Consider the following 14,326-nt stretch of genomic DNA (forward strand, 5'->3'; position numbering starts at 1 on the left):
GCCAATTTCAAATGCTCTACCAGCAATTTCAATTCAGTTTGCAGGAAAAAAATATAGCTGTTTTAGTTGGAAGGGCATTTTTTTTGTTAGTTTAAAAGGAAATTTCTGAAAAGCAGGTTCTTATATATGAGAACAGTCACAAATAGGCATGGTGGATGCAAAATGTAACTCAAAACTTTTACTACAGTCTTTCATATGTTTAACATCCTGCTGTAAACCCTCATCTTCAGAACATGAAATAGCTCAGCTGTTATCAAAGGAACCAGGTGAGAGCTTGGTACACAGCCTGTCGCTTGAGATTACACTTTCCAGGTCAACACACCAGAAGCTTTTTTATGAAGCATTTGGGGGGAAGGGAGTGGAGGGGGGAAAGGAGACTTTTGGAAGCTTTTCTGACTAGTTTTGGAAATGAAAACTGTGTTGGCAGTGTCAGCCAAAGCACAAATTTGAGCTAAATACCTTGTAGCAATTATAAAAATAAACATTACCACAACCAACATACCCTTTCCTTGAAGACTCATTTACCACTCTATTATTTACTGTCTTCCTGGGATACAGAATAACTTTGTTGTGCAAAATTATGAAGTGGCACTGTCTGTCATGCTGTAAAGCACAATTCAGAATGATTATATATAAGAGGAGTAATATTTCATTAAACATTTTATGGCAGATATTATACGGATATGAGTTTTTGTGATATACAAAATAAGTAGGTATACTTACAGTGTTTATTTACATGGACACTTTAAATATGTCTTTCAAACCCAAGAGAATATAAATTCAACTGACTTTAACGGGACTTTATTCATATTAAGTTGAAAGACAGGTAGGAGACAGAAAATGTATTATCTAATCTTGGATGATTACTTCAATACTCAGTTCTGACTCGGAATTAAATAAAATCTGTTAAAAATACTGAAAAACAGAAACGTATCCTTTCCCACTTCTGCCAACACAAATGACATTTTGCATTAGTTCAAGTGATATTTTCCCTGACTGCGATATGTTGTCTCTATATTTTTAAGAATAGTTGTCACCTACAGAGTATCTATAGCTAAGGAATTCATTAGTCACAAGCTTCAATGTCCTGGTGCTTTCACAGTAAAGATTACTGGGAAAAGAACACAAATCAAGGAAATAAATTCCCTCTGCAAAACTGCTGTTATGTGCCTCCCCAAAGCAGCATCTGGATTTTGAGAAGTACAGTGTTTTAAAATACTTATTTACACAAGTAGTTCAGAATTTTAGACTAAGACAGAAAAAAATATTTGCTTTCTAGCTTTAAGGAACTACAGGGGTTCAACCCAGCCGTCAGCTTAACAAGCTGTATGTGTCAAATCTTTTTATTGCTGGAATTAACATGCATTTTATTTCTAAGCTGCATATCATTACAGAATGGCTAATATCTGACCACCCAGTGAAGGCACAAGGAGTCTAGGAGGAAGCACTGATGGTAAATTGTTGCACTTATTATGATCCCAGACCTACTGTTCTTTAGTTCTTTGGTAAGGAAAGAAGAGAAAGGGACGCAGAGGTGGGTATGGGCTACCCAGGATATACAGAACCACTGCTTGGGTGTGCAGCAATTGAGACAGAAAAGCTAAGGATCAGCTGGAGATCGATCTAGTAAGGGATGTGAAGGGGGAGTAAAAAAGCTTTCTATAAGCACATCAGCAGCAAAAAGGCAACTAAATAAATTGTGAGGCTGTTGCACAATGGGGGCAGGAAACCTAGTGACAAAGTACATGGAAAAAGCAGAGAAATTACCTTTGTCTTGCTTTTTACCAGTAAAATCTGTCCCCAGGCCCTTCAGCTCCACAAGTTTACCAGAAAAGTCTGCATTACGTGCAGACAGGGCACTTGGAGCACGTACACAATCCTGAGACCAGAACAGAAACCTCCAGTGGTGCTGAGACAGCTGGCTGATGACATTGTGAGGTTGTTACTACCTTCAAAAGGTCAAGTCAGACAAGGGGGTTCTGGTAACTAAAACAGATAAATAACACACCCATCTTGAAGAGTAAGAAGGAAGATCTGGGAAACTACAAGATGTCTGGGCACACCTCTGTTCCTGGGAGGTTTATGATGCAAATGTCCCTGGAAGCCAATTCCAAGCATATGAAGAGCAAAGGAGATACTGGGAACAACTAATTCAGATTTACCAAATCACAGCTGACCAACCAGTTTGCCAGACCTGTGGATAAGGGGACAGCAATGGATGTTGTACACCTTGACTAAAAGCCTGGCTTTTGAAATGATCTGTCATCATATCCCACAGCTAAACCAACGGAACATGAGCCACACTCTCATCAGATGATGCTGAACTGGGGAAATAGTGCACTATAGTGAGAGGCTGCTATTCAGAGATAACTTCATAGGATGGAGATACATGCTGGAAGCATCTTTGGAGAAAAAGGCTGGAGGATGCTGTGCCCAAGTTGAGTATGGGTCAGCAGTGCCTCTTTGCAGTGAAGTCAGCCAGTCCCACTCTGGGCTATAGCAGCATGAGTGCAAGGGAAGTGATTACTGCCCTCCATTCAGCACTGCTGAGACCACATCTGGAGCCCTGTGTCCAGTTCTGGTCTCTCCCATACAAGAAAGATGTTTTCATGCTGGAGTGAGCCCAGTGTGGGGCCATCAAGTGACACAGTTGTGTAGTCCGTGGCACATAAAAGAGGAACTCGGTGTGCTCACCTCTGAGGAGAGCAGGCTAGGGAGAGACCTTATTGCTCACTTAAAGGAGAGCCCAGGGAAAGAAAACTACTCTTGGAGGTGCACAGTGGAAGGATCAGAAGCTTGAACATGGCCCATTCAATTAGTCATAAGAAAATAGGTGGGGGATTTTTTCTTTTCTATGTTTCCTTTTAAACTGTAAAGGTGGTCAAATACCTGGTCAGGTTGCCCAGGTGATCTCCAGGACTGGCTCTCAACAAAAATTACTCTAACATCAAGTCTGCCAGTAGAGAAAGCACAGAGCAGAGATCACAGCACAGTACTACTGTGAATAGTTTCTGTCGGTAGCACAGTTAAGTGGCACATTAACATGCCAATGAGTGACCCAAAAGAATATTACTCTCACTTGTACAGAGGGGCTCCAAAACTATGCAATCCAGCTTTTTCTCAGTGATCCTCAAAGGATATGCATTTGGACTAGAATGCAGGGATAATTATGATCATAATCAATACAAGATTCACTCAGCTGGATGCAAAAAGGGTTTACATTTCCTTTGTTAATTTGTTGACATGAGACATAAGATTTATCTGTCTGTGCCTTGGTTTTCTCTGTTAATGCAAGACAGGAGCACTGAAATTAACTATATCAGGGGGGTGTGTGCATTTTATTTTAAAATCCACGGGAAGTGCTTCATAGGTAAAAAATAATACAAAATATAAGAATTCAAATAACAAGCATGACATCTTGTTAAGACATGCAGGAATTTGCCTCATGAAGCTAAGACTAACTTCACATCTTCTGGCTGCACTTATAATTAATACATTCTTCCTTGCTGACTACTATATGGGACTCTTACAGATTTTCACCTGAATTTCAGGATAAACGACTCACAGAAACTAAGCAGAACATGGCAGATGGATCTGTAGTGGTAAGAATAGCTTTCAGGGATGACTTTTCTCTGAACTAGGAAAGGAGAATTTTCAGTGCAAACCCTGCCATGTGGTAAATAAAACTTAAAACCAAAAAAGACATTAATTTATTTAAAATTAAAATTCTTGAAATTAAAAGTCCAAAACTCTGCTTTCAACACTTGCAGAAGGAAGTCATTTCATTAAAGTCATGGCTAAGATAGACAAATGTTTAAACAGCTGGAATACTTACATGAAGGCTCATTGAGCCTACAAAGGAACTTCAAGATTCCCAAATAAAATTATTTTCTAGAATAAATATCTATTCTTGTTCCTCCATGGCAGTATCTATGGAGTCTCAACTAGGTCCACTAAAGTAGGTACATTAAGGGCTTGAGATACAAGCCTTGTGTCTGGAGACAGGAAAGACAAAGCTAAAGCAAAGACTTCAGATGCAAATGAAAGAGCTGCTGGAGCAACAACATGAGAAGTACGGAGATAGTCATAAAATCCTCATTCCTATTTCATAGTTTAAAGCTAATTTGACTTGTTAAGAGTATAAACATTCCAAACATACCAAGATATTTCAGTTCTCATTAGCAGAAGATTCATTATTATTTGATGTCCACTTGGTCACTATACTTACTAAATTAATTTAGAAGCACCACCAAAGAAGGCAGCACCTACCAAACCGAGTCTCACCTGAAATTCATTTAAAACCATTGATGTCTCTGGGTAACATTTACTGGGGCTGATGACTGATGCAATGAGTTGTTAATATCTGCCTGCCTTCACCAACACTGCCAACTCCAGCCCAAGCATTCAGGAGAGGGTCGGTATTGCCTCCAGCACTGCAGCTCCACCAGCACCTCAAGGCAGTTTAAAACTATTCTGAGTCAGACTGGGTCCCCATGCCACAGCCATTCCTCCCTTCAACTGGGCACAACATCCTGGGGAGCCACAGAGTGAGCTGGTCTGGGTTCAGAACAAGCTAAGCCCTAAGGAGGAGGAGGCTTTAATGACTTTCTTGTTCCAGATCATTATGTGGGTGCACAAATGCTGTGACAGGAAAGGGGGCAGATAGGATTGCCATTTTCTTTTGGCTGCAGTCCCAAATGTTTGGTAGAAAACAGCACAAAGCTGCCCAATTACAGACCCAGCTGTGACTAAGGGCACCCTTGGACACAAGCCTTGTGGCATGGTCTGTGCTCAGTGGGTGCCTGTCATTGCCAGGCTAAATTCTCTAGTTTTGTCAAATCACTCAAGTTTTTGTAGGCAATGAATCCTAAGGACATACAAAAGGACATGAACACAGGAAGTGGGGTGGAGGGGTTGAGAGAGATAGAAACAGTAACAACAACTGAGTAAAAACAAATCCAAACTCTTCCGTGGCATTTTTTTGTGGAGGTAAATTTTCATAACATAAATGGACTCAATAAATGAAGACTGAAACTGTGTCTTGTGATTAAATAACTGTCTGTTTCAACACAACATAGTGCTGGAAGTAGCTCCTCTTCATGTGTAGTCCTGACTAATGTCCACCAGTATTTACTCTAGTGGATAGAAATAATTCATGATACAACCCAAGACATGAATTCCATTAAAAATGGAAAAATGTAGCAAATTCTCCTCAACCACCAGGAGCAGGTATTCAGGAATAAAAAAAAAAAATTGCTACTTTAGTAAACTAGTTCATCACTAGTTTCATTTAGTGTTTTCTTTTTGCTAGTCCAAGTAAAAGTCAGTAGCTGACCTCCATTCCTGCACAGCCTCAGGGAAGCAGACTCTTTACAAAATCCCTGTTTTCAGTTGTAAATGTTAATCTGATCAACACCGTAATGCCATTTACTAGGAGTTTACACAATAGCCTCAGCTTCAGTAAAACACCTAAAAAATTAGCAAGTCAATTTAAAGGGAAAAACAACTCCCCATTAAACCCTATTCAGACCTGCAACTTCTCTCCAGGCCAAAACATACAGACACGTTCTCATGGGCAGGCTCCCTCTTTGTAATGTTAACAGAAAAATTTAAAATGACTGGACACTTAAAAAAGCAGATGGAATTTAAATACTGGGGAGGAGGGGGATGGGGCTCATTTGGTGTCTTTTGAAGCATCTTCAATTTAAGGCTAGACTGCTGTAAATAAGAAACAGAGGAATACTGCCTGCTTCACTGGAAATCCTGGGACAAATTGGAAGTATGCAAGCTTTCTCCCGAGTCGTAGGCTGCAGAATCTGAAGCAACACCACACAGTGCTCTGCAGGATATGGTATCCATTACAACTTTTGTTTCAATACTGGAGTATAGAGACCTTTCATATTCCCCCATATCTAATCTCCTTAATCTAAAAGTAGAAGACATCCTAAAAATATGTTAATCCTTTAAATTATTTGTAGCATGTATCCTATTAGATTCAACATTCAGAAGATGTTTTCATTCCTGCTGCCAACATTAAACCTAACGACTTCTACGTATTTATGTATCTATGTGAAAACAGCAATACAGCAAGCAGAACTGTAGGGTCCGTAGCATATGCTCACAAAGGCAGCTTTTTGTGGCATTATTTGGGAAAATATTCTTCTAAAGAAGCAAGGGGAAGCTTGCTTTAGGAGTTTATTTTTATGCTGGGCTCCCACTGTCTGTATTTCTTCACGATTATTGTGCTGCAATTAATTCCCATCACCAAATGAACGATGACATCTGGGAAAGTTGCTGAATCAACCACAGCAGAGCAAAATCAAGTTCCAAAACTGTAAGCTCTATACCATGTAGCAGATGAAAATAAGCTTATTTTTACAGCAGGCAGAATATCAGAAATCACAAACTAATATTCAATGAACCTTAAACCTGCTGAAGTGAGAAGAAATCTCAGTAAGGTTTACAAAAACCATACGCTCAAAAAGACGAGACAGTTTCTTCCCTTAATCAAAACTGAAAAAATGAAGATATAATATCACATAATATTTTTTCTTTTAGAAAGTAAAATTGTGTCCACCTCTGAAAATTTGTGAGAACAATGAAATTATATGTTGATTTGAAAATTTATAATAGGCTTTTTTTTAACATTTTTTAAAAACATACCTTGTAGAGACCAAAGAAACCTAATAGGCTTATTTTTAACATTTTTTAAAAACATACCTTGTAGAGACCAAAGAAACCTAAGTCCCTTAATACACTGAGGGCACTAACTCGTGGACCAGTAGTAATTTCTCCAGCCACCTGCAGTCGAATCTTGACAATTTCCAGTGGATTGGTAAAGATTACTTGAGAACCTCCAGCCTGAAATTAAAAGCAGAAATCAATATATTAACCTGCTACATTATTTGCAGTGTGCATCCTGTTACATTCAAGATCAGACATTTTCAATCTTGCTGCACTCGGTTAGGCTATTAGCAGTCAAGAGTTTTAGTATTAGTGCACCTCACAAAGTGAGAAACCTACTCCCCCACGAGATGAGTTGTCAGGAAAAACAGAGAGGAAGCAGGTCAGCCACTGCAGGACACTGCAGTACATCAGACAGACACTAGCTCAATTATTTTTGCAAGAACACATTCTCCAACACCAAGTTATGCAATACTGACAAACCAAGAACACTGTAACATAAGTAATGAAGTAAAAATGAGTAACTAGTAAAGCAGCTGTGATGTGCAGTATATAGAAAGTGAAAACATACTGCTGAAGAGTAGAAATCTGGCAGAAACGTTTTCCAATTTTGACACGAGTTCATATAACAAAGAACACATGGATTCCAATGAACAGAATTGCAAGTATTTCGTGCTTTTTAAAAAACCCCTCTGAACTACCAGTTACAGTGCCATTAAATGCTGTTTGATTCAAGAGTCTGAGCTCTACATCATTATTTAGGTACTAGGCATTAAAGAAAAGAAGGTCTAGAGACTGAAGGATTCTATTAATCAAGAACCACTAAATGTTTTCAATGTGTCAGTCTCCATTCATTGGGAAGACACCACTCAATCGATTCTGAAAGTCTGCTTTAAAACACAATGGTGGCAAGCATTTTGGACTCCCTCTGGTTCTCGTAAAGTTCATCTCATTCATCATATGTAACTTAGGGCATAATCTTTCAGCTACACTGACAGATCCTGAGCTAAAAATCCGCAATGAGAAAAAGAGGTAATGTGAAGGTTACCTAAGTGTATTAGAAAAATATTCATTCAAACTCCTTCTGGCTCAAATTCAACAGAATGTCATTCTAACTTCTGTTAAGTATGTAATTCTGTGGCATGACAGCTCTGCTCTTCTCTACGTTCTCAAATCACACGAATTATGCAAAGGGCAACCCTCGCCCTCCCTACAACAAAACAGCTATTTTGTTCTAGAAGGTAATGACTAAAATAAAATAACCATTTAAAAGTACTTTCATGTAGTGATGTCTAGTAGGCAAACACCATGTGCACGTGTTTTTAAAATTACCCCAGTGTTAAAAGAATTAATTGTAGCTCAGATTAACTATCATTCAAGATAAAAAATACGCACAGTAATATGGTTCAAATAATGTGCTGAAGAAATGGCAAATCACACGAACAACTATTCTTGCCTACCACTTGGAGTGAGCATATACAATGTGGTTACAAATTAAAGTCTTTACATAACCCCCAAAATATCCCAAGTGTTTCCTATTTTGACCAGGAAAAGCATACTCTTGTGTAACTCAACTGGTTTTGACTTTCAAATTGGCATAATTTAATTTAACTGCTTTTACCAAACCAGAATCCTGGTATATATAAAACTGCTATTCTTGTTGCCATCAAAAATTAGACTGATAAATTATTTTGCAGATATGCTGATTTAAGTTTTGCACTTAAACTAGAATATGTTAAACAAGTAAGCATTCAAAATTAAAAAAAAATGTTTCTTTTACTTGCCTACTCATCCTGCTAAGTTTCAAAATAAATAAAAAAGAATCGTGGGAAGGTTCTTCGATAAATTGCATATCCTTATATAATAAAATTTTTGGTGTAGATATTACAGTTATTAGGCATTCCCCCATACCAATATATTTTTTTTCTTAAAAATGATAAAATCTGAATTGCAGATGATAATGTTCATTTGCAAGTTTCTTATATAAGAGCCATTCTCTAAAACACATTACTTAAAAACTCATATCAATTGATCTACTAGCAGAATTAAACTACATTCCCTCAGTATGATATTCCTGCAGTTCATTGTGCCATAACTCCATGAGAAATGTTCCTTTAATTTTCCCTACAGGAAAACTGTATTAAATTTTAAAAGATTACAACAAAATTAAGTATTAGTACAAAATTAGTATTATTATTACTATTAGTGCACCAAAACATGGAACAATTTAAAATTCTATAAAAATGTTTATAAGTGAATGCCATTATAAAGAAAGGAAGTAGAAAGATATCTCTAATTTTAAAGGAAAATAAAGGCAAATTATTTCAATACAATATAATTCCAATGCAAACAGATGGGAAGTACTTCAGGTGCTAGGAGGTGCATATAAATGCCTATGTTTGCATGTCCAACCTGACTGTGTAGACACTTCCAGCATTAGACATTTGCTGCTCTGGTTAAATCACATAGGACTTCCTCTGCTTCAGCTTGCTATTTAAAAACAAGATAGTATTATTTACCCACTTCATACAACCAAGCTTGCTACATTCAAAGTTTTAAAAACAGAGACCTGCATGCACCACACAGTACAAAATGGACTATCAGTTTTGCTGCCCACACAGCAGGTTTGAAGTGAGACACTGGTCATTTCCAGTGAAGTGTTTCCAGACTGTCCAGCTACTACCCCAGAGCTCCCTGAACAACCTCTGCCATGCTCTGAATTTGATCTAAGACATACTCCAAAAATCAAACGGTGAATAACTGCAAGCGATGAGCCAGACAATACCTGACAGAGGTCTCAATAGGAGGGTTTCTACCACCTGCCTGCCTCGTGATGCAGAGGAAGGCTGGTTTATCAGCCTGTGCAGAGGCAGTTCCAGTGGTAACAAGTACAGTGTCTCGGTGGGGAGCTTTGATCATTCTGTTATTTGAGCATCTGCGCTGGTAACTGCAGCTCCTTGCTCTCAAAATGGGGGGGAAGCAAACCGGAGATGGCTACTGTACTCTCTAATGAAATGATTTCTTGCTTATCTAGTTCTGGTAACTCCTATTGTGTTATTCATCATCACAGTAATGCAAGCGTCTCATAAATATTAATTTATTTCCTCCCAGTGCTTCTGTGAGGAAAGTACAATGAATCTGGTTTTACAAGAAGGGGTTTTGAGGCAGACAGCTTAACTGTATGACCAGTGTGTGCATTTCCTCCCTGCTCAAACATTCACAACTTGAAAGAGTCTCCAGATATCCTCATCTCCAAATCAGTAGCTGGAATCACAATAGTACAGCCTCTGTCTTCTTTCTCAATTTTTGCATAGTGAATGCAATGAAAGAAATCTTATCAATCTGGTTTTTTCCAGTCTTTTCAAGGTACTGGAATGAACTGGTATGGAAAAAAAAAGACAAAACATCCTCAGCACATTTTATCACCCTGTTAATTCATTTTGTTTGGCCAAAAGTTGAAGAATACTGCCTTCTGGTTTGCTAGCTTTTGCAGTCAAAAATGTATTTAATTATAAGATTTTTAAATATGCTCCCAAAGGGAAGAATTTGAAAAATACTTTTTTTTCTTTGTCCTGAATAAACACCATTTAAGCTTAGGTTGCTCAAGCTTAATGATTTCTCCACTGAGTGTCAGAAAAATCAAATACATCAATGTTTAATACAGATGGTTCCCACTAACACAAATTTTTCTGTACTGGAGTTACAAACCTGAATACCCTCAACTCTGAATTCCTTATCACATCTTCCAATCATTTTTAAACAAATGATCTGACTGTATAAGTAAATCTATTACTTTTCAGTTATTATCATGTGATTAAAGTAAAAACAGTAATTTTGAGTTATTTATAGGCGTAGATAACCAGAGGTACTGCATAGATAATTATCTCAAAGGGCCCATATTATTCTGAAAGAATTTAACATTTGACCTAATCACAAGCACTTATGGTCTTGTTTGATTTAGAGCAAGAAAATAAAAGGGAAATATCACTGTCATCCAAGAACAATTCATACATGCATAACTAGAAATATGCATGACTTCAAATGTGCTTTAGCAAAGTCAGCTAGCTATGCACGCAAACACATGTGAATTTTTAAAAACAAGCTGGGTTTTTCCCATTTTTGCGGTTCTTCAACTCTGCAATTGGTATGATATCACCCAACACCTCTCGATGGCAGTATAGTCTTGCACAGTAATACAGTACTGTCTATCATGTCTCCTGCTACTTTCCTACTTTACTGAACAGAAGGAAGACGAAGAAATAGTTGAGGATTGGTTGGGGTTTTTTTGTCCATGGAGAAATAAAGCCCACTCTGTAATTAAAAAAAATTAGTTTAGTAACAAGCACTTAACAATATTTCAGTTTAAGAAGTCAAAACGTTTTCTATTTCTTCGTGTTCAAATCACTCTGCAATAAACTTGCTGGAAAATAAACTTGCAGGTTTTCCACACACCACCCCCCCCATTACACTGGGAGAAGAAATTCCTGTTCTCTTTAATATAACTGCTTTTTGTGTCCTTATGAGATTAACTAAGAAATGAGCACACCAGACAAAACTCTCCTCGGGCTTTCACATCTCCATTTGAAAGCTTTGGTGAATGTTCTGAAGAGAACACAGCTTGCAATTAAAGAAGGAAATTCTGTGTTTTCCATTCCAGAAGAAAGTACTAGATTCTTTTCCTTTCAGTGCTACTAACCATCAAATATTCTTGCTCCTCTAATTAACCTTATTATCTATTTCAAATTAGCCCCTTTCCTGCTCTCAGTAACAGCTTTTAGGGTCAGCCTATACCTTTCTTCTGCATCCCATCCAACTTATCACATATCCCCTTTTATGGTTTCATGGATGAAGGAAGGATTATTACTGAGTGTTAGAGTGTTAATGTTTTTCAACAATATCACCCAGGGATAGCAATTATAGCAATTAATGGCAATCATAAAAATACATAAGCAACATATTATACAATTACCAAAAATCAACCTCTGCAAAAGAAATTGTCCACAATATCTTGGTTACTTGTTTAATCTACAAAAGAGAAGCAGGTGCAAATTTCAAGATTTTTTGCCAACTGCTTATCATATTCAGTCCTACTGCATATCATTCTCTGTCACAAGCCCTTACTCCTTTTAAGATTCCAGATGCAGCTTGTTTTCCTGTGCATTTCATAGCATCCATTAATCCTAATTAAAGTCAAGGTACTGACTGAATTTTTGAAAGCAAGAGATCTAAAGGTACAGACACTAAATAAAGATTGCTCATTGTCATAAAAAAATTAAATTAAAAATGTACCAATGATTTCAAGAATGGAAAAATTACCATCTTCATTGTATAATAAAGGGCAACTAAGGCACAGAACTATTCAATGATTTACCACAAAACCACATACCAACTCTACAACAGAACAAAGCTCAGAAGCCAGATTTACAGAGTGCCACTGCAGTGCTTCGAACTACCTCTAAAAGTCTTGGTGTTTGTATGGCAGCAGGTCCCAAGAGCATTAGATAATTATGCCAAACTGCTGCAGAAGGGATTTCACTATGGACTCTCCTGTTACCAGAAAAGCTCCCAAGTAGCAGACAGCAGTCCAAAATGACTGTTTTTCTTACAGTCTCAAAGGTGACCACCTTAATTTCTTACAGAACTCAAAAGTGACCACCTTAATTTCGTGGTACTGCATGTCAAGAGCAAAGCATACTGGGTTCTCAAAAGCTTGGTTCTATGCTACCTTTTCATTCCATAAAGGCAGGCCTCAAAAATCTAGACAAGCCCTCTCATGCTATTTTGTGTTCTCTCATCTGTGGTCCTATCTACACAGCATTCTGATAATGCTCTTTAGCAATGGGAGTTCATATAGTAAATACCTTTTCTTCAGATCACAAGATTTCCTGAGCCCTCAATCATCTGCTTTTCACTGCCCTGATCAGCCTATCACAGAAACAGCTTTCATGCTGCTCAGGCAGAATTCTGTTTTTCTCTAGCTAATCTTTCTTGTCTTCTGAGGGCAGCCTACCCTTGGTCTTGCTAAGGTTTTACTTTGTGCAGCTCAGACAGCGAACACTGCTAGAATCACAGTCTTGTTTATGTCCAAATGTTCATAAAATGTAAAGCAAATACAAATCCTCACATAAAAGTGCTCATAAATAGAATTGCAATTACTCTGAACAGAAGTACATTCCTGCTACTGCATGAGATTTCCAGGGCTCAGATACAAGTTGTGAGGAGTGTCCTACAATAGAATATTAATGGCCTGGCTAAACAGAAACAAACAGAAGTACGGTTTGTTTATAAGCACCGACCAAGTCTGCAACTGGAAAAAAAATTAAAATTGTGGGTATTTTCCACGTTATAGGTAATTCACTTCTCAGAAGCCTAGCCAAAAAATCAAAGTGGAGCCTACTTGATTGGCATTATAAAAGCAATTAACTTACAGACCTGTCAAATCTGTTAATGTTTGGCTCTGTCTGCTCTACTTGTCTATTTTGACTAGCTGTAGAATCATTTAATGATTTACAGACCTTTCAAGTCCTAAGGCATGGTAGCTGTATTAAAATTGTGACCCATTATTTCTTGGTCACATCATAAATTACTGTGACATCATAAATATCTTCCTTTTTCTCACAGAAAGCTAGATTTTAATTCCTGATTTGAGTTCGAGCCTTTCTTTTTGGATTTGGGGTTTTTTTGAACCTTCACTGGTAAACACTGTAATATTTTACTGCCAGTAAAAGAAGAAGTAAAAGGAGAAAGGGACATGTAATAAAATATAATTGTCAAAACAAATCCATGTGTTAAACTGCAGTGTGCATTCATGTAAAACTTTGCAGTCATTATTTCTAATATAACAGGAGAAAAAAAGAATAAGATTCATGTTGAATTAATATTAAGTAAGTTTGTTGGAAAAAATGGACTTTTTAAGCATTCAGATTGTTTGGTTCTGAAATCAGAAAATTATCAACCTAAACCTAGGCATCCCTCCATTGTTTTACAGTTTGAAAAAAAGTTTGAAAAATTTTCTTTCTCTCACTTTTTCAGGCGGAAAGGAAATTAAAAGAAAGAAGAGAGGGAAAGCAAAATGGGAAAGTATCTCTTATTTGTTATGGAAAAATACTTTTTGTGAAAAAAAGTTTAAATTCGATTAACTAATGCAAAAGGAAAATTCAAAATGAAATGAAATCAAGTTCCTCAAAATTTATTATTGATTTAGGGAAAGACCAGTTTAAGTAGGTATGACAGGATGAAAATTTCAGCAAACTGTTGTTTTAAAAACATCCAAACCTGCAAGGAAATATGGGGTGAGGCCAAAGAGAAGCAGGAACTTTACACCGGTAACTTTCCCAGCCTCTGGTACAACTTCTTGGAAAGGACTATCATGTTACTGTGTGTTGCCTTCCCAAACCTCATCATAAGGTTTAAGTCTAAAATTAGATGAAAATTTATCAGAATCAATTAAAACAGAGCAGTGATGAAATAGAGTGAGTTTACAAATGTGAAGTAAAATTTAAGTCCAGATCTAGCTGGGGTTTTTTTACCAAAAATTTACGATTAGTTTAAATTATTTTCAGCATGCTGAAAATAACTACAATTACAGAGGTTCAGAGAACAGTACCAGACTTTAAAAATACCTAATTAATTATAGTATATT

At 37.3% G+C, this 14,326-nt stretch overlaps 1 protein-coding gene across 1 annotated transcript in view; it reads right to left on the reverse strand.

Moving 5' to 3' along the window:
• Positions 1 to 14,326, reverse strand: part of SLC25A13 (solute carrier family 25 member 13) — a 99,336-nt gene that overhangs the window by 9,787 nt on the left and 75,223 nt on the right. Inside the window, exon 14 of the mRNA XM_059843456.1 lies at positions 6,721 to 6,861. Coding sequence (XP_059699439.1) covers positions 6,721 to 6,861 — 141 coding nt within the window. The remainder of the gene's footprint in view (positions 1 to 6,720; positions 6,862 to 14,326) is intronic.

Source organism: Haemorhous mexicanus, chromosome 1, assembly GCF_027477595.1.
Source record: "Haemorhous mexicanus isolate bHaeMex1 chromosome 1, bHaeMex1.pri, whole genome shotgun sequence".
NCBI lineage: Eukaryota > Metazoa > Chordata > Aves > Passeriformes > Fringillidae > Haemorhous > Haemorhous mexicanus.